Consider the following 24,835-nt stretch of genomic DNA (forward strand, 5'->3'; position numbering starts at 1 on the left):
CACCTTCTCTCAACTCGCAGGATTGTAACTCTGTGCACATATACCATATATACTCGAGTATAAGCCGACCCGAGTATAAGCCGAGACCCCTAATTTTGCCACAAAAAACTGAGAAAACTTAATGACTCGAGTATAAGCCTAGGGTGGAAAATGCAGCAGCTACCGGTAAATGTCAAAAATACAATTAGATACCAATAAAAGTAAAATTAATTGAGACATCAGTAGGTTAAGTGCCAGGAGCCCCATATAATGCTCCATAAGGTTTATGATGGGCCCCATAAGATGCTCCATATTAAAATATGCCCCATATATTGCTGCACAAATGCGGATTATGGCCCCATAAGATGCTCTATACAGATATTAGCCCCATATAATGCTGCACAAACTTTGATTATGGCCCCATAAGATGCTCTATAAAGATATTTGCCCCATATAATGCTCCACAAATGTTGATAGTGGCCCCATAAGATGCTTCATAAAGATATTTGCCCCATATAAAGCTGCACAAACCTTGATTATGCCCCATAAGATGCTCCATGTAGACATTTGCCCTGTATAAAGCTGCACAAATATTGATTATGCCCCATAAGATGCTCCATGTAGACATTTGCCCCATATGCTTTTGCTGCGATAAAAAAAATCACACTCCCCTCTCGTCACTCAAGCCCCCAGCACTTGCTATATTCACCTGCTTCCCGTTCTGCCGCCACGTCTTCCCCGTCCTCTGCACTGACTGTTCAGGCAGAGGGCGGCGCGCACACTAATCGCATCATCGCGCCCTCTGACCTGAGCGTCAGTGCAGAGGACGGGGAAGACGCAGCGGCGGCAGTGTAACGGGGAGCAGGTGAATATCGCGCACTGCACTATACTTACCTGCTCCTGGCGCAGTCCCTGGTTCCCCGGTGCCGGCAGCTTCTTCCTGTAGTGAGCTGTCACATGGTACCGCTCGTTACAGTAATGAATATGCGGCTCCACCCCTATGGAAGTGGAGTGGGGTCCATATTCATTACTGTAATGAGCGGTACCATGTGACCGCTCACTACAGGAAGAAGCTGCCGGGGAACCAGGGACTGCGCCAAGAGCAGGTGAGTATGATTACACAGCTGCTGCTTCTCCTCCCCTGCCGACCCCTGGGTATGACTCGAGTATAAGCCGAGAGGGGCAATTTCAGCCTAAAAAAATGGGCTGAACTTCTCGTCTTATACTCGAGTATATACGGTAACTTTGATCCTAGTCCCTGCAGGACTAAACTGTAAATATGAATTACTTATATAATTAAAGCTTTAAGGTTGTGCTTCATTTATAGTGAAAGATGGTACATACCAACAAGCCATTTATTATCTCCTTCCAGGTGGAGTCGTCAGTTGCCGTCGGCACCCCAGATTACATTTCACCAGAAATTCTCCAAGCCATGGAGGATGGCAAGGGCAAGTATGGAACAGAGTGTGACTGGTGGTCACTTGGAGTCTCCATGTATGAAATTCTCTTTGGGGAGACTCCTTTCTATGCCGAATCCCTAGTAGAAACGTATGGAAAAATAATGAATCACGAGGTAAAGTGAATATTAATATGTTCTTTCATACCCTACTCCATACGTTGTGTATATTTTATCATTTCTGCATCTTGTGTTTTGGGTGTTCTTCCCCTTAACCACTTGTGCAATTGTTTACACTATTGGTGCAGGTTCATCTACAGTTCCCATCTGAGATTACTGATGTATCTGACAATGCAAAAGATCTCATCAAAAGCCTTATCTGCCGACAAGAGAATCGTCTGGGAAGGGGTGGTGTTGATGACTTCAAGAGGCATCCATTCTTCAGTGGAGTAGACTGGGAAAACATTCATACAGCTACTCCACCTTATATCCCCGAGGTGGACAGTCCAGCAGACACTTCCAATTTTGATGTGGATGATGAATCTTTAAAACATTCGGTAGGTGATACATAGTAACATAAGTAACATATCCAGTTCAGCCTATATTCCGTCAGAATAAATTTCCAGATCTAGTTCCTTCTAAAGAACCTAATAACTAAGATCCAATATTGTTACGCTCCAGAAAGACATCCAGGCCTCTCTTGAACCCTTCGACTGAGTTCTCCATCACCACCTCCTCAGGCAAGGAATTCTAGATTGTCACTGCCCTAACAGTAAAGAATCCTCTTCTATGTTGGTGGAAAAACCTTCTCTCCTCCAGATGCAGAGAATGCCCGCTTGTGACTGCCACCTTAATTGGTATAAACAGATCCTCGGAGAGATATTTGCATTGTTCCCTTATATACTTATACAGGTCCTTCTCAAAAAAATAGCATATAGTGTTAAATTTCATTATTTACCGTAATGTAATGATTACAATTAAACTTTCATATATTATAGATTCATTATCCACCAACTGAAATTTGTCAGGTCTTTTATTGTTTTAATACTGATGATTTTGGCATACAACTCCTGATAACCCAAAAAACCTGTCTCAATAAATTAGCATATCAAGAAAAGGTTCTCTAAACGACCTATTACCCTAATCTTCTGAATCAACTAATTAACTCTAAACACATGCAAAAGATACCTGAGGCTTTTATAAACTCCCTGCCTGGTTCATTACTCAAAACCCCCATCATGGGTAAGACTAGCGACCTGACAGATGTCAAGAAGGCCATCATTGACACCCTCAAGCAAGAGGGTAAGACCCAGAAAGAAATTTCTCAACAAATAGGCTGTTCCCAGAGTGCTGTATCAAGGCACCTCAATGGTAAGTCTGTTGGAAGGAAACAATGTGGCAGAAAACGCTGTACAACGAGAAGAGGAGACCGGACCCTGAGGAAGATTGTGGAGAAGGACCGATTCCAGACCTTGGGGAACCTGAGGAAGCAGTGGACTGAGTCTGGTGTGGAAACATCCAGAGCCACCGTGCACAGGCGTGTGCAGGAAATGGGCTACAGGTGCCGCATTCCCCAGGTAAAGCCATTTTTGAGCTACAGAGAAGCAGCACTGGACTGTTGCTAAGTGGTCCCAAGTACTTTTTTCTGATGAAAGCAAATTTTGCATGTCATTCGGAAATCAAGGTGCCAGAGTCTGGAGGAAGACTGGGGAGAAGGAAATGCCAAAATGCCTGAAGTCCAGTGTCAAGTACCCACAGTCAGTGATGGTGTGGGGTGCCATGTCAGCTGCTGGTGTTGGTCCACTGTGTTTCATCAAGGGCAGGGTCAATGCAGCTAGCTATCAGGAGATTTTGGAGCACTTCATGCTTCCATCGGCTGAAATGCTTTATGGAGATGAAGATTTCATTTTTCAGCACGACCTGGCACCTGCTCACAGTGCCAAAACCACTGGTAAATGGTTTACTGACCATGGTATTACTGTGCTCAATTGGCCTGCCAACTCTCCTGACCTGAACCCCATAGAGAATCTGTGGGATATTGTGAAGAGAAAGTTGAGAGACGCAAGACCCAACACTCTGGATGAGCTTAAGGCCGCTATTGAAGCATCCTGGGCCTCCATAACATCTCAGCAGTGTCACAGGCTGATTGCCTCCATGCCACGCCGCATTGAAGCAGTCATTTCTGCCAAAGGATTCCCGACCAAGTATTGAGTGCATAACTGAACATTATTATTTGTTGGTTTTTTTGTTTGTTATTAAAAAACACTTTTATTTGATTGGATGGGTGAAATATGCTAATTTATTGAGACAGGTTTTTTGGGTTATCAGGAGTTGTATGCCAAAATCATCAGTATTAAAACAATAAAAGACCTGACAAATTTCAGTTGGTGGATAATGAATCTATAATATATGAAAGTTTAATTGTAATCATTACATTATGGTAAATAATGAAATTTAACACTATATGCTAATTTTTTGAGAAGGACCTGTACATGGTTATTAGATTGCCCCTCAGTCGTCTTTTTTTCTAGACTAAATAATCCTAATTTCTCTATCGCCTCTCATTGGGGAACACAGGAACCATGGGTGTATGCTCTCTGGTTGTTGTAGGTCCCCCGTCCCCTTTATTAATTTTGTTGCCCTCCTTTGTACTCGCTCTAGTTCTATTATATCCTTCCTGAGCACTGGTGTCCAAAACTGTACACAGTACTCCATGTGCGATCTAACCAGGGATTTGTACAGAGGCAGTATAATGCTCTCATCATGTGTGTCCAGACCTCTTTTAATGCACCCCATGATTCTGTTTGCCTTGGCAGCTGCTGCCTGGCACTGGCTGCTCCAGGTAAGTTTATCATTAATTAGTATCCCCAAGTCCTTCATGTCAGATTTACCCAGTGGTTTCCCGTTCAGTGTGTAATGGTGATATTGATTCCTTCTTCCCATGTGTATAACCTTACATTTATCATTGTTAAATTGCATCTGCCACCTCTCGGCCCACGTTTCCAACTTATCCAGATCCATCTGTAGCAGAATACTATCTTCTATTGTATTGACTGCTTTACATACAGTAGTTTTGTATCATCTGCAAATATCGATATTTTACTGTGTAAACCTTCTACCAGATCGTTAATAAATATGTTGTAGAGAATAGGTCCCAACACCGACCCTTGCGGTACCCCACTGGTCACAGCGACCCAGTTAGGGAATATACAATTTATAGCCACCCTATGCTTTCTATCGCTAAGCCAGTTACTTACCCATTTACACACACTTTCCCCCAGACCCAGCATTCTTATTTTGTGTACCAACCTCCTGTGTGGCACGGTATCAAGCGCTTTGGAAAAATCAAGATGTACCATGTCCAATGACACACCTTGGTCCAGCCTATAGTTTACCTCTTCATAAAAACTGATTAGATTGGTTTGACAGGAGCGATTCCTCATAAACCCATGCTGATATGGAGTTAAACAGTTATTCTCATTGAGATAACCCAGAATAACATCCCTCAGTAATCCTTCAAATATTTTACCAACAATAGAGGTTAGACGTATTGGCCTATTATTTCCAGGCTCACTTTTAGAGCCCTTTTTGAATAGTGGAAACACAATTGCTATGCGCCAGTCCTGCGGAACAGACCCCGTCGCTATAGAGTTCCTAAATATAAGAAATAATGGTTTGTCTATTACATTACTTAGTTCTCTTAGTACTCGTGGGTGTATGCCATCCGGACCCGGAGATTTATCTATTTTAATCTCATTTAGCTGGTTTCACACTCCTTCTTGGGTTAAATTGGTGACCCTTAATATAAGGTTTTCTTTGTCTCTCGGGATTTCACCTAGCATTTCATTTTCCACCTTGAATACCGTGGAATATGCATCTGACTTGAAGTTTTGAAGATCACCTGTTGCTACTTTTAACCGTAATAATTCCTCTCAGTCTCAATTGAAGGGGGCTCTGTAGGTCTAGATGTGGATGGGTTATTTTGAGGAGTCCTCTCGATGCAGAAATGCTTTACTTTGGCTGTCTCTCCATAGAAAATTGGTGTATCTGCAATGTAACAAGCACCATATTTTATGACATGTGGAAAATTTCATTTAAAAAGCTGTCACAGAATCCATATCGTGAGCACCTTGCTCCCCTGCTTCCTGCTTGCCAGGGGGCAATTTGCTCCTGATTGACAGCCTGGACCAGCTGCATTATTGCATTGCTGGCTGGAACTGTGCGCTTTCCACTGTTACAAGCAGAGGCAGCTTTTGACTCTGTAGAATCAGAGGAGCGTAGATATATTAAAGCCGTCCGGATCTACTGATCCAAATCGCTTGTTATATATCAAAAGGATTGTAAGCTTTGGACACTGACCACCACTGGTAGACTGCTGGGGTGGTTTCTAAACTTTACAATTAAGTATCCCTCCTTTCTTGAGAACAGAGGATTTTTAATAAAAGTAAACTGTAAAGTTGATGATTCTTACAATCGCTTTGCTATTTTAGCCATTAATGATGTTGAGAAAATTTCTACGAATAAGAATTTTGTTGTTTTTACAGTGTTAGTTGTCTTTGTTTGCTTTTGTTTTTTTGTTTTTTTCATTTATGGTATTTTTACTCCTAGGAAACCTTGCCTCCTAATAATCACAATGGTTTTGCAGCACATCTTCTTCCGTTTGTGGGATTTACATTTACATCCAGCTGGTATGTGCATTACAGAAAAGTGGCAACAAGCTGTACTTTATAAACTTGGCCTCAAAATGTAGCTGCAGAGATAGATAGATAGATAGATAGATAGATACTAATTATTGTACTGTATAATACTGAACAGTGTGTAAAGGTATATTATAGTATGCTATTGTAGTTCTGAGTGGTTCCTTTGCTCAGGATATCCATACCTTCCCTTTTTCATTAGTAGTTTTTGGGTGAATTATATATTTTTGAAACAATATACTAATTTAAATAGAAAATGAAAAACAAAGTGAAAAGAATAACAAGGTATAATAAAATCTTGCTAATTCAGAAAATGTTTACACCAGTCAAATTTTTAAGCAGACCTACTAAGGTCCTGCAATATACCAAAGTAGCCAGTGTGTTTACTGTGTCTCCCAAATGCAAGCTTTTACGGGTTTGTTCACGCTTAATGTATTTAAAGCAGGATTTTTTTTTTTGTTAAAAAAAAAAAGTTTCACAGTTCGAGCATGATGGATGTCATTTGCAAAATGTCATCCACATGCTGATTTTTTTTTTCCTCTTTTTTTCCCCTTGTGTGTTTAAACCAACAATGCGGTTTTTTTGAGTCTGCGGCATCTCCATTCTTGCAGTAATATTGCATCTTTTTTCATCCATTTATATGAATGCCTATAAAATGTAACGGAAACTGTTTTCCTGCCAACATCTGCATTTCCATGCGGAAAAAAAACACTGCAAAAAACGCCCTGTGTAAACATATCCTAACAGATATCAACACCACAGGTAACATCACATACTACTACACTAAACAGCAGAAATTGTCTGCATTGTGTCCCCTTCTTTAATTGATAACCCCTGACAATCCCACCCTCCTCATTATGATTAGTGATTATGTCTCATCCACACCTACACTTGGATCTGCAAGTGTTTTACAGTAAGGCTATGTGCCCACGTGGAGAAAGTAAGCAGAATTTTTCTGATAAAATCTGGACTCCCTGCGCAGGAAATTCTCTTGTGTTTTTGGATCGCCCCCAGACACAGGGCCACGGGTTCTCGGTACCGGGCCTCTCTGGTTCGGTTCTGAGGCTGTCACGGTGGCTAGGCCCGGTCCGCGACCCTGCTAAGGGGCGTCCAATGAAGGTGGTGATAGTCTGTCAGGGGTTCGTGACGCCACCTGTGGTGTTCGGTCAGGGTGACCGACGCTGCTTTGGGGTCCGCTGGGGTGATGGAATGGCAGCTGGATGGTATACCTTCCCACAGGTGAAGTATGTCCCCAGGGCTTCCCAGTAAGGTGGATGGTGATGGTGTGAGGTGCAGGCAATAACGAGGACACAGGGTTGCAGTCTCTTTACTGAAGACTTCAGGATCCTCAATCCAGAGCACGTTTAACAGGGCTATCAGAGACCGGCCGGTCCGATGGGCACATCCAGAGTTTCCTTCGCAGATGGAAATCGTTGCCTACCACTAGCGCCTGTGTGTTGTAGTCCTACCCTGCTGAGCATTCGGAATAGTCCTCACAACTGCTGTTCTCGTTCGGTCGTTCTCTACAGCTCTCTCTCTCTCTTCAGTTCCAGATGTTACTAGTTTCTCGTCCCCCAGATATGTTTTGGCTAGGACGCACCCGTATGACAGGAAGGCTTGGAGGTCTTCCAGGACCCTAGAGACGCCCCTCTCCCAATGTTGCCCCCTATGCTTGCTTAGGAAATTTAAGGTAGACAGCCAACCTATAATTGACTGTCCGGCGGAGTTTGAAGTAAGGCTTGAAGTCAGTTACTCCTGCGGTGTTCCGGCCACCGACTACGCGCCTCAGTAAGATGTTGCCTCTCTCTCTCTCTCGGCACGACTCCTACTGGCTCTCCTTTGTGCTTGATCTCGTTTACACTGTTCCACAATATCCTTCCCTTCGTGTCTCTCTCCTGGATATCGCCGCAGGGTGTGCAGGCGCGGTTCCGTTACGTTCTGTTCTGTTCGCTAGGCACCTGCCAGGTTCCCACGCCTGACAGGGACCCCCCTGTGCCTTCTCCCTGCAATACCCCCTGCCACGGGATGTTGCCTGGTTCCAACCCAGTCAGCTTCTGACTAACTTTCTCCCCAGCCCCTAGTTTTACCAGTGTGAGGAGTGGCCCAATAAATAAAGCCTTTTTCTCCCCCTAGTGGCCGGAGTGTGAAGTGTAATGTGTTCTGGTGATACCTAGTCAGGAGAACTCCTCAGTGCCATCAGACGTACCGCCACTCTCCTTAGCGGCAGAGTGCCATACTGCAACGACCAGGTCTCTGGGGCCCTGCATTTTTTTCTACGTATTTCTCACGCTTTTTTTTTCTTTCAGATTTTTAGGGTTTACCCTATTTATAGTGAGCAGAATATATTCCACACAGAGCTTTAAAAAAATAAATAAAAATATTGCTTTCACTGATGATTTCCTCCGTGTTCATAATCAGATTTGATTTGTTGCAATCCATATGACAAATAAGAGGCAATATGTGACAATGCTTTGTTTTAATTTTTTTCCTTCTAATTACTCATTGTGGTGCTGTTGTAAAATTCTATCTTTTCCTACTATTGATCTATTGATATAGCCCATTATCAGACAAAGGCACACTGCTCAACTCCATGGTCAGTAATGGCACAGGAAGCCGACAAGGGCACGAAAAAGACTCCATCCAAGGTAAATCCTGGCCATTTTTATTTTCTGATCTCTATAGAACAGGAAAGGAGCATAAGCTTAGTGGTCAGATTAACAATAAAAAAGTAAGATTTCAGTTTTGTTTTTTAAATGGTTATAAAAAAAAGTAAAATAAAGTCAGTGTTTAGTTTGGTAATTTCTTAGAGAGACATAAACGTTACCTTTATCAATTTCTTAAGGCTCAGCGGGTGCATTGGGCCACGTACAGTATTTGGTCAGTATTTTACATCTGTATTTTTCACCCACTCCTGGTTTTGGCTTACAAATACTGAAGTGGTAACTTGTTTCTATTAGGGTATGTACCCACTGTCCGTAAACACTGCAGGTTGGACACTGTACTTGTGCAGCATCCAACCCGCAGCATCCAGATGCTACAGCATAGTGGATGGAATTTCAAGAAATCTCATGCCCACTATGCGTCCATCGACACCCGTGGATTACCTACGGAGATGGACATACGGCACGTCTTTCCAGACCACAGCATGTCCATTTATCTTGCGGAGACTTGGGTCTCTGCAAGATAAATTTCATCCATACAATGTATTGGACGCCGTGACTCTGCACGGTTCAATGAGCATAAGCAGTTTCACCTGCGTTCAAAAACCGGCAGCGCTTTGGACTCAGCGGACATGTGCTGCGTCCAAAGCGCTGCTGATTACTGACTGTCGACACATACCCTTATACTTTTCCTCCAATTGTTTCACTCCTGATTTTAACTTAAAAATACTGGTGTAAAATGGCTAATATGGCCTTAAACTTTATTTAATTTAATGTGACATTTTTTTTCAAATCACAAACTGTGGTTACATTACATTCCTGGAAAAAGAATGGGCAACAAATGAGAGGTGTGTGTATGTGTGGCCTCTCATTTGTTGCCCATTCTTTCCAAAATTGTAATGTAACCACATTTTGTGATTTGAAAAAATTCTACATTAAGTGAATAAACTTAAGAAAAAAAAAATATTTTTTTCCCTACGTGTTTGTTTGTTTTTTATTACCTTCTTAATGAGTATTGCACTTTTAGTGGCCTTTTTAATTTTACTTTTTCTTTTAAATCACATGATTTATGAATTCAATGTTTTGTAATTTTGAAAAACAAATCGAGGGGGGAAAAAAAATCTACCTAAAATGATGGTGCTAAAAAGCATTGTTAAAGGAAAAAAAATTTAAAAAAATGACAAACATTTCTGTTTTTAAATGTTACATGCAAGTGGTGGCTTAAGAAAACTACCACTTTTTGACATCTTATCTGCATTTTAGAAATTATTACTTTGTCTTTCAGCTGCTAGTTATATTAACATTCTTTCAAACGCTGAGACCCCTACTAAAGATCGGGAAATCCGGAGTCTAAAGACAGAAATGGAAATTCTGCAGAAGAAATTAGCAGGTGTGTGCTCTGTACTGTAATTGCTATTCACTTTGCTTTTTTTTTTTTTTTTTTTTTTTTAAAGCATCCCACCCCAAAAAAACAGCCTGAAAATATCTACCGTATGTTGTCCTCAGTCAAGTTGAGAGACCTTTCAGGTTTTTTTTTTGTTCACTGACACATGACACTTCATTTATGAATGTGTTTTGTTTTTTTAAATATTTATTACAGACAAAAAAAATGTCAAAAGTATTCTCAACTGTTTGCATTGACCCTTTAAACCTGCACTATGCATAGGACTGCTACACCAAACCTCCCATACGCCTTGGCTGACACGTGAATGATCAGCCAAACCATTGTTCGTCTATCGCCCCGAATTCCACCATACGCAGTAGCACCCACTTTGCTGGTATTCTGAAATCTGACATGCCATGTCCTTAAATTACCCGATAATCATCTGTCTGGGGCACCCATACACATTACTGTTGGCCATGGTTATCAGTGGATTTGGCTGGCGCTAGGCTAACGTGTATGAGAAGCTTAAGATATCATCATACCGTAATGTTCTGGGTGTCTGTCAATGGTGGCAGCTGATACAACACAGACGTCATTTGTGAATCTGAATGGTTGCTTATTACAGATATCTTTATTTATTCATACAAAAACTTGTCATAGTTAATCTGTTAGGTTACTCCACAGAAAAATCCACAGAACAGGATTCCATGTCAGGAGCACAAATTCAGTCCCTGGAGAAACAGATCAGGACGCTGAAAAAAGAGAAGGATCGATATGCCAAGGTAATTAAAAATGCAATTCACTTTTATGACCTTGGTGTAGTGCCCGAAAAAAAACATTAAATACAATGTGTGCTGACTGACAAGTGTGAACTGAATCATAACTAGCAAGATTTTTTTTCATGGTATTTAACCCATCACTCCTGTGGGTTTTTTTTTTCTCTCTTTTTAGTTATTTTTTTCCCCACTGTGTTATGGCCTTGTTCAGCATTGGTTGTTTACCCTGCATAGGAATGCCTGCTCTGGCCTTGTGCTAATTGGTTAATTACTGATTGTGGCCATTTGGTGCCTGATGCTGGCAGAAATTTAATTTCATATATATTTAACTGTGGTTGGGATAGCACGCGTGCGGGGTCATGCGTGCCACAGATATTAAGTGCAACAGGATAAAGTGCTTGGTAGTTAGAGAATGGCAGTTGGGCAGGAGAAAGGTAAGGTGCATAAGTTTTTCATACAAACCTGCTGTTTGGTCAGTCGTACTACATTATGCATTGATCGTATCAATCTGCTGCTTATTTGTTTTTACTTCTGCTTTCTCACAACTCGCCCGCCCTTTAACACATTCTGTGCACTCTCCCCCTTCTCCCATGTACAACTCGGAGGCCCTACTGACATTTCTTACCCACTACAAACCATCCAATACCTCCATGCAGCACTCAAAAGTTCATACAAATCATCCCACCACCTGCTCTTTCTGTTTTTTCTCCTTTTACTAGTTGCAGGCGACATCTACCCCAACCCTGGGCCTCCCTCCACCAGCATACATTACTCTCCTCCAGCTGCATATATAAATCCTGCTAATCTTATTAACATTCAGTGTATGCCTTCTATCGCTTTCCACTGTGCTCTCTGGAATGCACGGTCTGTGTGTAACAAATTAACTTACATTCACTATTTTTTCTTCTCTAATTCCCTTAACCTTCTGGCTATTACAGAAACCTGGATCCAGCATTCAGACACCACTGTCGCTGCCGCTCTCTCGTTTGGTGGGCTGAAATTTTCACATACCGCCAGACCTGAGAACAGACAGGGTGGCGGTGTTGGTTTGCTCCTTTCATCACAATGTGCTTTCCAGGTCATCTCCCCAGTTCCCTAACTTACATTTCCTTCCTTTGAAGTCCACGCCGTCAGACTCTTTAAGCCCTTCTCCTTGCAAGTGGCGGTTGTTTATTTCCCTCCGGGCTCCTCCCGCCAGTTTCTAGACCACTTTGCCACCTGGCTTACTCACTTTCTAACCTGTGACATACCCACCCTCATCATGGGAGACTTTAACATCCCTATCAATGATCCCCTCTCCCAATCTGCCCCTCATCTTCTTTTTCTAACTTCTTCATTCAGCCTCTCACAGTTTACTAATTCTCCTACGCATGAGGACGGGAATACTCTGGACCTGGTTTTCTTCCCTCCCGGCTCGCTGCACGACTTTACTTTCTCCCCTCTCCCGCTTTTGGACCACAACCTTCTTTCTTTCTCTGTCAAGAACTGTCTCCTCACCTGGGACACCCCCACTTACCACAATTATCGGAATACACGTAACATTAATACCCAGCAGCTTATGGACAATCTACACACATCTTTAGCCTCCCTCTCCTGTCCAGACTCGGCGCTGTCACATTTCAATAATACACTGAATAATGCCATAGATGAAGCAGCACCTTCTACATGCAGAAAGACCCAACTCAGACAATGGCAGCCCTGGCACACAATGCAAACATGCTTTCTTCAGCGCTGCTCAAGGTGTGCAGAGCGGCAGTGGAGAAAATCTCTCTTAGCAGAAGACTTCATCCACTAGAAGTTCATGCTCAAAACCTATAACTTTGCCCTTCATCTGGCCAAACAATCGTAGTTCACCACCCTCATCACCTCACTATCGAACAACCAAAAACTACTTTTGAAACCTTAAACTCCCTCCTGAAACCTAAAGTACAGGCCCCCATCACTAACCTCAGCGGTGATGATCTGGCCACTTATTTCCTAGAAAAAATCAACAACATCCATCATGATATCTCAGCCCAATCTCCTCAGTGCCTGGATCCCCTTCCCTGCCGCACCTCAAGCTCACTAGACATCTTTCAGCCTGTTTCAGAAGAAGTTGTTTCCAAGCTCCTCGCTTCTGCTCGGCCTACAACCTGCAAAAGTGACCCCATTCCTTCACATCTCCTGCAGTCTCTCTCAACAGTGGTCACCACTCACCTGACTAAAATATTTAACCGCTCTCTTTCTTCAGGTATCTTTCCCTCCTCATTTAAACATGCTATCATAACCCCTTTATTTAAAGGAAACATGTGACCCCCAAAATCGAAGGTGAGCTTCTGTTCTGGTCCGATGGGCGTCCGGTCCGGGGCCTCTCATCTTCTTACGATGACGTCCTCTTCTTGTCTTCAGGCTGCGGCTCCGGCGCAGGCGTACTTTGTCTGCCCTGTTGAGGGCAGAGCAAAGTACTGCAGTGCGCAGGCGCCGGGCCTCTCTGACCTTTCCCGGCACCCGCGCACTGCAGTACTTTGCTCTGCCCTCAACAGGGCAGACAAAGTACACCTGCGCCAGAGCCGCAGCCTGAAGACAGGAAGAGGACGTCATAGTAAGAAGATGGGAAGCCCCGGACCAGACCGCGATGTTCATCGGACCAGAACAGAACTGGGACCGCCCCTGGGTGAGTATAATCTAACCTCTTTTTCTCATCTTTCAGGATACATCGGGGGCTTATCTACAGCATTACAGAATGCTGTAGATAAGCCCCTGATGCCGGTGGGCTTAGCTCACCTTCAATTTTGGGGCTGACAGGTTCCCTTTAAAAAGCCATCCCTGGACCATACCTGCACTGCTAACTACAGACCTGTCTCTAACCTTTCCTTCATCTCTAAACTCCTGGAACGCTTGGTCCACTCTCATCTAATCCGCTATCTCTCGTATAACTCTCTTCTCGACCCCTTACAATCTGGTTTCCACTGAAACTGCCCTCACTAAAGTCTCTAATGATCTAATAACTGCTAAATCCAAAGGTCATTGCTCCATGATTCTCCTGGATCTCTCTGCCGCATTTGACACTGTGGATCACAAGCTACTCCTCACTATGATCCTCTCTATAGGCCTCAAGGACCTTGCTCTCTCCTGGTTCTCCTCCTACCTCTCTGACCGCTCCTTCACTGTATCTTTTGCCGGCTCCTCTTCCTCTCCTCGTCCCCTTACTATTGGGGTTCCGCAAGGCTCAGTCCTAGGCCCCCTCCTCTTCTCTCTATACATTGCCCCTATTTGACAAACAATCAGCAGATTTGGGTTCCAGTATCATCTCTATGCTGATGACACCCAATTATACACTTCTTCCCCTGACATCACCACTATCCTAATTCAAAATACCAAGGATTGTCTGTCTGCTGTCTCTAACATCATGTCCTCCCTCTATCTGAAACTAAATCTCTCCAAAACTGAACTTCTTGTGTTTCTCCCTTCTACTAACCTCACTCTACCTAACATCGAAATAACTCTGGAGGGTTCAACCATAATTCCCAAGCAGCATGCCCGCTGTCTTGGGGTCATATTCGACACCGAACTCTCCTTTACTCCCTATAAACGATCACTCACTCGCTCTTGTCACCTGCATCTTAAAAACAACTCCAGAATCCAACCTTTTCTCACCTTTGATGAAACTGCTAAGACTCTTACTGACGTTCTTATTTATGCTCATCTGGACTACTGCAACTCTCTTCTGATTGGTCTCCCTCTTACCAAACTTTCTCCTCTCCAATCCATCTTGAATGCGGCAGCCAGGGTCATAGTTCTGTCCAGCCACATTACCGATGCCTCCATCTTGTGCCAGTTATTAGACTGGCTGCCCATTCGCTACAGGGTCAAGTATAAACTCATCTCTCACCCACAAAGCTCTCCACAGTTCTGGAACGCTTTATATCTCCCCTCTCATCTCTGTCGCCCTACATGTGCCCTCTGTTCTACAAATGACCTAAGACTAACATCCCCCCGTAATCCGAATCTCGCACCTCCATCTCCAAGACTTCTCTCGTGCTGCGCCAGCTCTGTGGAATGCACTTCCCCAGACGATCAGGCTGATACCTAGCCCCGACCTATTCAAGTGCGCTTTGAAAACCCATCTCTTCAAACAAGCATATCAACTACTCAGTAAACTAACTTTGCCCTGTTCCCTCCTTCCAAATATTATTCTGAATCTGCACCCTACTATTCATCTGTCTCCACACCCTCCATGCACACGATAACTGTACTTGATACTTGACTATTGCACTTAAACACACGGGCTGATGACCGGATTATGCTGCTTTATAGGAAAATCCCTATTTACTATAACTGCCAGACCTGAAATAACAAGCACTTTTCACCTATTGTCCCCCCATTTCCTTGTAGATTGTAAGCTTGCGAGCAGGGACCTCACCCCTAATGTCACTGTTTAAATTGTCTTAACTTGTATTAAATTTATTGTCTGTACATGTCCCCGCTTAATTGTAAAGTGCTGCGGAATATGTTGGCGCTATATAAAAAAAAATTATTTATTATTATTATTATTATTATTATTATATATGGCCCAAGTCATACAGTGTTCTACTTGTTCCTTACAGGATCTTGCCGATCTGTTGGAACAGCTAAAGTCTCAAGGAGAAGACCTGAGGATCGCGGTTGAGAAGCAACGAAAATCTCAGGATGAGCTACGTGGAATGGAGGACAGATGTGAAGGGATAACTACTCAAAATAGTAGATTGTCCCGTAGACTAAAGGATAAAGAAGACGAGGCTGAAGCGACGGCAGAAAAAGTGAGGACCCTGAGAAAGGACCTACATAAAGCAGAGGCCAGTAGACGAGAGGTAGGAGCACACTCGTCACTAATACTTCTCCATGACGTACATGTCAATCTTATTACTCATCTATTTAAATCAATTTTTTTTTTTATGATTTTTTTTTTTGTAGGCAGAATCACTAGTTGAGGATCTGACCATACAAATGGAAAGACAGAAGAAGTTGCTAGAGAGAAGTGAAGCACTAGCTTCTCAGGCTTCAGAAGACCTGGAAAGGGTGAAGGTAAGAATTGTGATTTGTGCATATGAAGACTGTTTGAGAGTTCATAGTTTGACCAAATTTTCATTTTTAGACTGCTGATTTCTATATTCTCTCTAAAGTGTGCAGGGTACACCCATAGTTGTGGTGTTCTGTCTCTTTACAGGTACAGCAGGCTGTTACTTCTCCCGTTATCAGTGGCTCACTTCATAGCTACGAGATGGCACAGCAGAAAGTAGAACTTGAAAGACGGATCCAACAACTGGAGACAGAGCTTTCTCAACTCAGAGGAGAATTTTCCCGTCGGGACTCTGAATATGCCAACGAGACCAAATTACTCCGTAGAGAACTCGGAGAGAAGGAGGAAGAACTGATATCATTAAAACATGAATTAGAAGGCATGCAGGAAATCATTGGCAAAACAAGAAATGATAGGTAAATTTTAGAATTGTACCTTCTTTCCTTAAAGGGTTTGTGTCCTGTCCTTATTCCAGGAGTGCAATTCTCCTCTGCTTCCTGGTTTTGTGCTTTCCAGGTGACGGTGTGCTCCCAATTGAGTCAGTTCAGACCAGCCACTGGCCCAGACTGTGCATTCTCTTATGCTGCAAAGAGAGGCAGTTTTGCCTATGCAGCACCAGAAGGGCACCGGTGGATAGGGGCTTGTAGGATTCTTGAAACCTGCCAGCCTCTGTCCACCAGTCGTCTTCTGATGCTGCAAAGGCAAAGCTGCCTCTGTTTACAGGATTCCTGGAGGATTCCCAAATCCTGCCATCTTAAAAGCAGTAGACAGCTGGAAATCTCTGCACTCCTTGCCTAGGAGACTGGCCACCACAGATGGATTTAATGAGCAGTAAATGGTAAAATGTGAAAATACTCAAAGCAAATGGATCCAGCATTGGAGATAAAATCGGAAACATTTGAATTCAATTTGTTAAAATTCAACGTGTATGAGCAGTACACAAGCTCCATTGCTACTGATGTGGTTTACAGGTGTCTCCACGTACCGTGCTATGATTAAAGACAAGATGATGCCTGAAATGCGTCGCCAGCACTACAATTGTGTGCTGATTATACTCGTCAGATTTTAACAAGTTTTATATAAAACTTTGCTGTTTATGCCTAAATGCTGCACACCTTTTCTTCTTGGGAATTCTTTCTTGCCTAGCCATAGCTGAGGCACTGTGCAAAAAAAAGGAGCAATTGAATGGTGAGGTGGCATTATCCTTTGTTTTATCTATTGAATAAAATTCAAAATCCTTCCATAAGTGAGAATAGAGAGGATTTGTAATAGAAAAGTACATTTGCAAAGTTGCTTGTTTTTACAAACTACTTGCAATTTTGCCCACTTATGATGTTGACATGACTCCTTTAAATTTTTTCTTTATTTTATGCCTTTACCATCTTCTATATTGGTTCCAGTAGCCATCCTTAATCTCAATGTATTTGTGGTCTTTGACATCTTATTATTTTAAAGATGCTTTTAGATAGTACTTCTATCATTTTTATTTGCCCACACAGTGCTCGTACACAAGAAGAGGAGCTTCAAAAGATACAAAAGGCAAATGAGCGAGAGAAAAATCAACTTAAAGAAGAGAACCAAAAACTTCAGGAAGACATGGCTAAGGTTAGAGTTATGTTCTGACAGCACCTTCAAGTTGCTCTGCTGTAATACTGAGATTATTTGAAATATTTCTCTATTTAGCTGAAGACTATATCAGAAAAGTTGTCTGCTTCTCAGAAGCAACTGGAAGAAGAAGTCCGATTATTGGAAGATAAGAAAGAGACAATAGCCAACTGGGAAGCCCAGATTACAGACATTCTCCAATGGTGAGAAATCTTCTTTCTCTTCCATTATCATCAACCATACCATTGTTTATGTTCAGATGTAGCCTAAAATATTTTTTATAACTAGTTTAACCCCCCTTCCCGACATAAAATGTAATTGTATAAGGAGGGGGACTTAATGTCTGCGTTTCCCCCTTGAAGAACAAGTGTAAATGCTATATTGTGTAATGTGAAGTGCTATGATTTTTTTTTTTTTTTTTTTTAATAATCTGTATTGTTAGAGATGAAGCTTTGTTCTGCCCTGCATCAGCTAGGTAACAGGGAAAATAAGAGTTAGGGGTCACACTTTCAAGTGCAATGTGAGAAACTTGCACGAGTCTCTCGCATCAATACCTGGGACCGGAGCGTTCAGCTGCATAGAAATACATGCAGCCACACACTCCAGTCCTGAGTGCCGGCAGCAGTGCCAGGTATTGATGCGAGAGACTTATGCGAGTTTCTTACATTGCACTTGCAAGTGTGACCCCGGCCTTAATGGTTGAGACTAGCCCAGTGAGGGAGGGGCTAAGCTTAAGGAACCAAGACAGTTTCTTTTCAGAATGTTAGAAAGGGCCCAGAATGCGTAGAAAGAAGACCTAAGGTCTTATTTAAGCAGTGTCGCATGACGTGGGTGTCCCTAACGAGCGAGGAGATAGAAGATAGCGAGATCCTAGCAGAGAGCGAGAATTGACCAAAAGAACAGGGTTATCTGGCACTCGTACTGGGTCAGGACACCAAGCAGTACAGCCCAGAGTTTATAACTTTGAGAGGTAGCGGGCCTAAATGGGACAAACTACTTAAGATGAAGAGATGGTCCCGGGTGAGAGTTCCAGAGAAAGAGGAGAGAAGTACTGGCAATGTACTTAACTAGAGTGGAGAGAAGAAGTGGAAGTGCTGGTTGAGTAAAGGACTCTTGCTAACTGGACTGTAGTACCTGGCTGGGATGTGGTGAAGTAGATGGGAATGGTGAAGATGGAGAACAAGAGGAAGGAATTGCAACTGTGTGTCTAAAATGGTCCATATTGTGAAAGAAATGGTCATAAAGTGAAGTAAAAAGATTTTTTTGACTGGTGATCTCCCTCATTGAACTTCAAACATCTGGTCCTAGCCAACCAATGCCATCGGTTACATGCGGCCTGAAAGGGAATAGCGCCACCCACAGCACAAGTTCACACCCCCAGCCGAGACCCCCACCTTCATTTAACTTGCCGGGGCGTAAAAGACAAGTACCTTGGACACGGCTACTGCCCCGCGCCACGGTACACTTACAATGTCTTGCCCCCATGTATGGGATGGGCTTAGGTGCTGAGTCTACTCCAAACCAGACATATGCTAGCTGTGTTATACTGCAGCGACCGGAGTTGGCTCCAATTGCTGTTGTTTAACCGTATAAATGCTGCGGTCTGCATGATTTGTCACATAGTTGGATGCCGATGGGCTATCATCGAAGCCCAGGGTCCTGCTGAAGGTCCCCATGGCTGCCATCTTGGCCCTCCTTTGAAAGCAAATCCTGTGGCTGGGCTTTATAGGCCCAACCATTGATGTAGCATAAGTAATCTTAAACTTACACCAGAAGTTAACACAGATTTGTGCTACAGTTTGTAGAATTAAATTTCGGACATGAGTTTTAGAGAAAGATGAGCCAAGTTTATTACGAGCCATGTGATTCAAACTCCTTAGTGCTGGAATAAGATGCAGCAAATTGTACACCATCTCCCTTGTAAAATTTCCATTACTTCCTTGAGAGGTCTGTAAACATTACATTTTTATTCCATTTATTGCTAGTACAATAGGTGAATTTAATTTCCAATCCAATATAAACCCAGTTAGCCGAGTTCTACAAATACACATCTCATTCTTTCTTTCTTTTTTTTCTGTAGGGTGAATGATGAGAAACAATCACGTGTTTATCTACAAGCCTTATCTGTCAAAATGACAGAAGAATTGGAGACACTGAAAACTTCTGGAAGTCAAACGCCATCCAGCAAGACAGGAGTAAGAAAATGGTGGTTCTTCAGTTGTTTTTTTAAAGTTTATGAAAGTTCATTGAAAGATGGTCGAGACGTAGATTCTCCCAAATTCTTTACATACGAGCCATTCAACAGTTCACCAAGATTAGTTTAATCTGATGGCTTTATAACTTTTTTAGCACGTTTTAAATGATCAGTTCTGGGTAATTTTAGTGAATACAGCATGTATTCCTTCTCACTTTCTAGGAGAGCCAATGGAAAGCCCGAAGGCTACAGAAACTAGAGGCTTCGGCACGACTCGAGCTCCAGTCCGCTCTTGATGCAGAGATCAGAGCCAAGCAGAGTTTCCAGGAGGAACTAAATAAACTTAAGTCTGAGAGCGTTGAGACGGACAGGTGCGGACTGTCATTATTTATGAGTAGAACACCATGTCGATGACTTTGTAAAAACATATCTAAATTTTCTATTTATTTGCTCCAAAAAATGTTTGCATGTAGTCTTGATATACCGATCATTACATTATGAAAATAAATTACTTGATAAAATGCTTTAATGTGTATGTTATGGCTTCCAATAGAAAGCTACAGGAGGCAGATGAAGAGAACAAGAAGTTGAGAGTGGAAATAGAGAAGTTGCGTGAGGAAGCAAAGACAAAAGGGACAGCAGGTAAGATGAGGCCTGTCCCTGCCAGATAAATGATGAGTATTTATCCTGTGTCCTCAGTGTGAATTTTAGCCTGTTTAGGCTGTGTCCTCAGTGTGAATTTGTTTTGTTTTTCAGAAAACAAGCCGCAGCGTTCTCTCATTCCTTTTCTATCATTTCGTGCTGAGGTATGAATGTCCCATTTAAGTTGTATGTATAATGTCTATCGAAAATTAACACATTTTTGCCTAGGAAGTTTCATTAATGACTATCCATGGAAATGTAAACAGTTAGGAGGCTGCCTCATTGGTTTGCCGTTTTGTCAATTTTAAGTGATACTTTGTTTTTTTTTTCCCCCCAACAGAAGGATGTTGCCGCTTCAGAAAACCAAGAACAATCTCAAGCATTGGGCAACGTCATCTTGAGACGAGACAGAACTGATGTGAGTATGAGTCACTAGTACTGATCTCATACTTATTATTGGGGACCGGAGGAAATTTTCTTGGCCAATAAGATTACAGTATTTTCAACCTCTTGATACTGTGATAAGTGTATCACTAAAGCTGACTGTGCTTACGGTCTCATTCTCTAAACAATAAATATCTTCCAATTAGACCATGAATGTTGGAAGTGGTAAGCTGGACCGAGATGTAAAAACTGGCCGCAGGCCTCCTTTCCCAGATACCGACTCTTAGATGCAAGCCTATGGGAAAAGGGGGATGAGCGAAAATGAGCATAGTGTCATCTAATTTCTATAACCAGTTTTAGGATCAGATGATAACTTTTTGATTATAATGGTCACCCCTGATGGTTGTTCAAAATGACAATCTAAAGCTACATTGACATACTCAAACAAAAGAAAGCAACTGATCTTTTTTTTTTTTTTTTGTCATCCTAGATGCATCATATCACTTTTTTTCCCCCTGAATCCAGTAGATACATTTTTTTTTAAATTATCCATTGATATCAGTTTATCCAATGCATCAGTTAAAAACTGATAAGACACCGATAGATCTCTGAAGTGCAGAGTCTCCCTACAGTGTCTCATCTGTTTTACACCAATCCATCATTCATTTAGATGGCAGAATCTGATACCCAAACGGAAGAAAAATGGAACATTCTCTGATCCTCAAGGATTAGAAGCATGAATCTGTTTTTAGTACTGATGTGTGTATGGATCAATGAAACTCTGGGTTGTTGTACGAGAATACAATGGAAAGCGCACGGATGTGTGAGCGCAGCCTAAAAACCTTCTGTGACTAAGTGGAAGCAATTTACATCATGTGAATGTATATTAGCAAGAGGAGATCTTGAAAATTAATTTAAAACACAAGTATATTAAAAAGATGCGAAACCTTCTTGTTTGTTTGTTTGTTTTGTTTTCAAAAATTGCAGCCTAGTTTTGTACTTTTTGTGTAACCTGACGTGAGTGATGTATATTATATATTACAGGTTTCTAATTCTTGACAGTAATTAGAAAATCAGTCCATAAGATAATTGTTAAAAAACCATAATTTTTTATTTAAATTGTTTTGTCTCATTAGTCCATCAAAAATAAAGTGAACAGAAGATCTGTTGGTTTCATAGAAAGTATCGAAGAGACCTCGGACAAGGTACCTAAGTATCCACACTTTGACCTACTGTAATGCCACCTCTGGGGACAGTATATGCCATAATAGGTATCGGCACAAATATTCCTTCTTAGAAGAAAAGTGAGCAAACTGCCGCTTTCCCCTCCTTGACTACTGCATGGAATATTTTAGTACTTCTTTTGAGTTTTTGATAGCTCCGTTCTCTTAATTTGATCTTCCTACAGCCGAAGGTGCACACCTTTAAAGTGAAAACCTTTACATCTCCGACAAAATGTCTCCGGTGTACATCTGTCATGGTTGGACTGGTGCGGCAAGGCGTTTGCTGTGAAGGTGAGAACTGATTATTTTTAGTTCTGTTTTTGTTTTTCTGAGTATTTTAGAACTAATGTTGCTTTTGTTTTCCTTCAGTGTGTGGATACATGTGCCATCTAGCCTGTTGTGATGGGGCCACAATCTGTCCATCTCCCCCTAGTCAAAATAAGAGGCTTCTTGGAGTAGACCCAAACACTGGCAGTGGTACTGCGATGGAAGGAAACTTATCGGTTAGTCAATTATTTTTATCTATTATAATTATTATTTTTTTTACTTATCCTAGCGTTGACCTGGTACATAATACTCCTAGGACAGTTAAGAATGCATAAAGAAATGACAAGATCCAAGGGTGTAATGCTAGGAGCTGCATGGGTTGTTCTCACACTCGAGTCCTGGAGCCTATTGCTGGCTCAGCCAACTCTTTCACGAGCGGCTCCCACCCCATTATCCCTTGTACACATACAGGCTCGTCTCTCAAGTGTGCAACTGTGTATCTTGTCTATATAGCTTTTCACAGGCAGGTAGGAAACGGTCAGGCCTCGGTCCTGCCCTGCTCCCATCTATTTTGAGGCCTGCTGGCACATTCCAGTTGTGGTCCAACCTGATTAGGAACACCTTGTCCCGGTGGGATGGCTTTTACACATTTGTTTTAATCAAAATAATGTCAACTAAGTACCTGATGTTTACACGTACAATTTTATTTACTTAATGCAGGGTATTTGCTCATTTTTATTTTTTTTTTAATCCTAAATTTTTACTATGTAGATCACTGATTTTTTTTTTTTTTTTTTTTGGGGGGGGGGATGGAAAGTAGAGAATGTTTGCTGTGGGCAACTTAAAATGTGAAAATATTCTAAGAAAACTGGTGTATTTAATACCGATTTTTTTTTTTTTTTTTTTTTTTTTTTTTTTTTTTTATTAAAATGTATGATTCATTGCTGTGTCCTGTTATTTGCTTACTGCAGATTATACACTTTCTCTATTGCAGTTTGTGTTATAATATTATTCTTTTAGATCCCCAAGCCAGCAGGAGTAAAGAAAGGATGGCAGCGAGCCTACGTAATTATAAGTGACTTCAAGGTCCTAGTGTATGATGCCAGCTCTCAGTGTAACACCACTATCCTACAGGTCATCGATATGAGGTGTGTCCCCACATGGTCCATATTTGTTGCTTACTTTTCTTATTGTATTTCTAGCGTTAATTATGAATTGTCTCAATTTTTTGGGTTTTGTTTAGAGATCAACATTTTTCTGCCAGTTCCGTCTTGGAGTCTGATGTCATTCATGCTAATCCCAAAGACATTCCCTGTATATTTCGGGTGAGTAATGAAGACTGAGTTTTAATCGAATATCAATATAGGTTCAGCCATTAAACGAAATGGGTTACCGCCAGTAGACATGCGGTTACTGCCGCTACCAGCCCAGTCTGAGGTCTTATCTGGTTGTCACCGGAGAACATCTTTATCTTCTGTACACAAGATAGGCGATAACTTGTTGACCCCATGGGCCTGAACTGAATGGCAGAACGGATTTTTTTTTAAATTGGGTTTGATGTGATTTATGTTTTAATTGCTGATCATCCAATCATTGCTCTTTTTCTTCTGGCGCAGGTGACCTTCTCACAGCTCAGCTTCCCATTCACCATGTCCTCTCAGCTTCTGCTGGCAGAGACTTCAGAGGAAATGCAGAAATGGGTGCAAGTGCTGAAGGAACTTCAGTCACTGCTGCGGGAGCAGAGGCCTCAAGATCTCTCTGTTCGGTTGTTGAAGGAGGCGTACGACAGTGCACTGCCTCTCATACGCTCAACGATCTGTGCCGCTATCATGGGTAATGTATATTTATGGCATTAAAATTAGTTCCATATACCGTATAACGCTGCAGAATACATGTAAGGTGTAAATTTTTTTTTTCTTTATCAGATCAGGAAAAGATTGCTTTGGGGACTGAAGATGGGCTTTATTTGTTGCACATGAGTAAAAACGGTGAGACTGTTTCTAAATGTTTGCAACCATAAAATGGTCGTCAGCATGTTTTTCCTTCAAACTTTGCACTGGCAATGGGGGCATCTAAATGTAATTTGGTTTTAACCCCTTCGCTCCGGAGCCCATTTTCATTTTTGCGTTTGTTTTTCGCTCCCCTTCTTCCCAGAGCCATAACTTTTTTTTTATTTTTCAGCCACTATGGCTTATTTTTTACAGGACGAGTTGTACTTTTGAAAGACACCAATGGTTTTACCATATCGTGTACTCAAAAACGGAAAAAATGCCAAGTGCGGTGAAATTGCAAAAAAGTGCAATCCCACACTTGTTTTATTTTTTTTTTTTTCACCATGTTCACTAAATTCTAAAACTGACCTGCCATTATGATTCTCCAGGTCATTACAAGTTCATAGGCACCAAACATGTCTAGGTTTTTTATCTCCGTGGTGAAAAAAAAATCTAAAATTTGTTTAAAAAAAAGATGGCGCCATTATCCGGTACCCGTAGCGTCTTCATTTTTCGTGATCTTGGGTTGGGTAAGGGCTTGTTTTTTGCACACAGAGCTGACATTTTTAATGATACCATTTTGGTGCAGATACGTTCTT

At 41.9% G+C, this 24,835-nt stretch overlaps 1 protein-coding gene across 3 annotated transcripts in view; it reads left to right on the top strand.

Annotated features, from left to right (window-relative positions):
• Positions 1 to 24,835, top strand: part of CDC42BPG (CDC42 binding protein kinase gamma) — a 137,235-nt gene that overhangs the window by 90,715 nt on the left and 21,685 nt on the right. For 2 of the 3 annotated variants that reach the window (XM_069739471.1, XM_069739470.1), the window contains 23 exons: positions 1,352 to 1,552; positions 1,684 to 1,932; positions 5,984 to 6,063; positions 8,629 to 8,717; positions 10,018 to 10,122; positions 10,801 to 10,898; positions 15,479 to 15,721; positions 15,825 to 15,935; positions 16,078 to 16,346; positions 17,430 to 17,535; positions 17,614 to 17,738; positions 19,616 to 19,730; positions 19,952 to 20,100; positions 20,283 to 20,371; positions 20,486 to 20,535; positions 20,712 to 20,789; positions 21,892 to 21,960; positions 22,164 to 22,269; positions 22,348 to 22,481; positions 23,266 to 23,393; positions 23,489 to 23,570; positions 23,862 to 24,078; positions 24,171 to 24,233. In XM_069739471.1, coding sequence (XP_069595572.1) covers positions 1,352 to 1,552; positions 1,684 to 1,932; positions 5,984 to 6,063; positions 8,629 to 8,717; positions 10,018 to 10,122; positions 10,801 to 10,898; positions 15,479 to 15,721; positions 15,825 to 15,935; positions 16,078 to 16,346; positions 17,430 to 17,535; positions 17,614 to 17,738; positions 19,616 to 19,730; positions 19,952 to 20,100; positions 20,283 to 20,371; positions 20,486 to 20,535; positions 20,712 to 20,789; positions 21,892 to 21,960; positions 22,164 to 22,269; positions 22,348 to 22,481; positions 23,266 to 23,393; positions 23,489 to 23,570; positions 23,862 to 24,078; positions 24,171 to 24,233 — 2,956 coding nt within the window. Of the gene's footprint in view, positions 1 to 1,351; positions 1,553 to 1,683; positions 1,933 to 5,983; positions 6,064 to 8,628; positions 8,718 to 10,017; positions 10,123 to 10,788; positions 10,899 to 15,478; positions 15,722 to 15,824; positions 15,936 to 16,077; positions 16,347 to 17,429; positions 17,536 to 17,613; positions 17,739 to 19,615; positions 19,731 to 19,951; positions 20,101 to 20,282; positions 20,372 to 20,485; positions 20,536 to 20,711; positions 20,790 to 21,891; positions 21,961 to 22,163; positions 22,270 to 22,347; positions 22,482 to 23,265; positions 23,394 to 23,488; positions 23,571 to 23,861; positions 24,079 to 24,170; positions 24,234 to 24,835 lie in introns of all 3 variants that reach the window. The other variant, XM_069739472.1, reaches the window with a different exon arrangement.

This window comes from Ranitomeya imitator, chromosome 9 (assembly GCF_032444005.1).
Source record: "Ranitomeya imitator isolate aRanImi1 chromosome 9, aRanImi1.pri, whole genome shotgun sequence".
Classification (NCBI taxonomy): domain Eukaryota; kingdom Metazoa; phylum Chordata; class Amphibia; order Anura; family Dendrobatidae; genus Ranitomeya; species Ranitomeya imitator.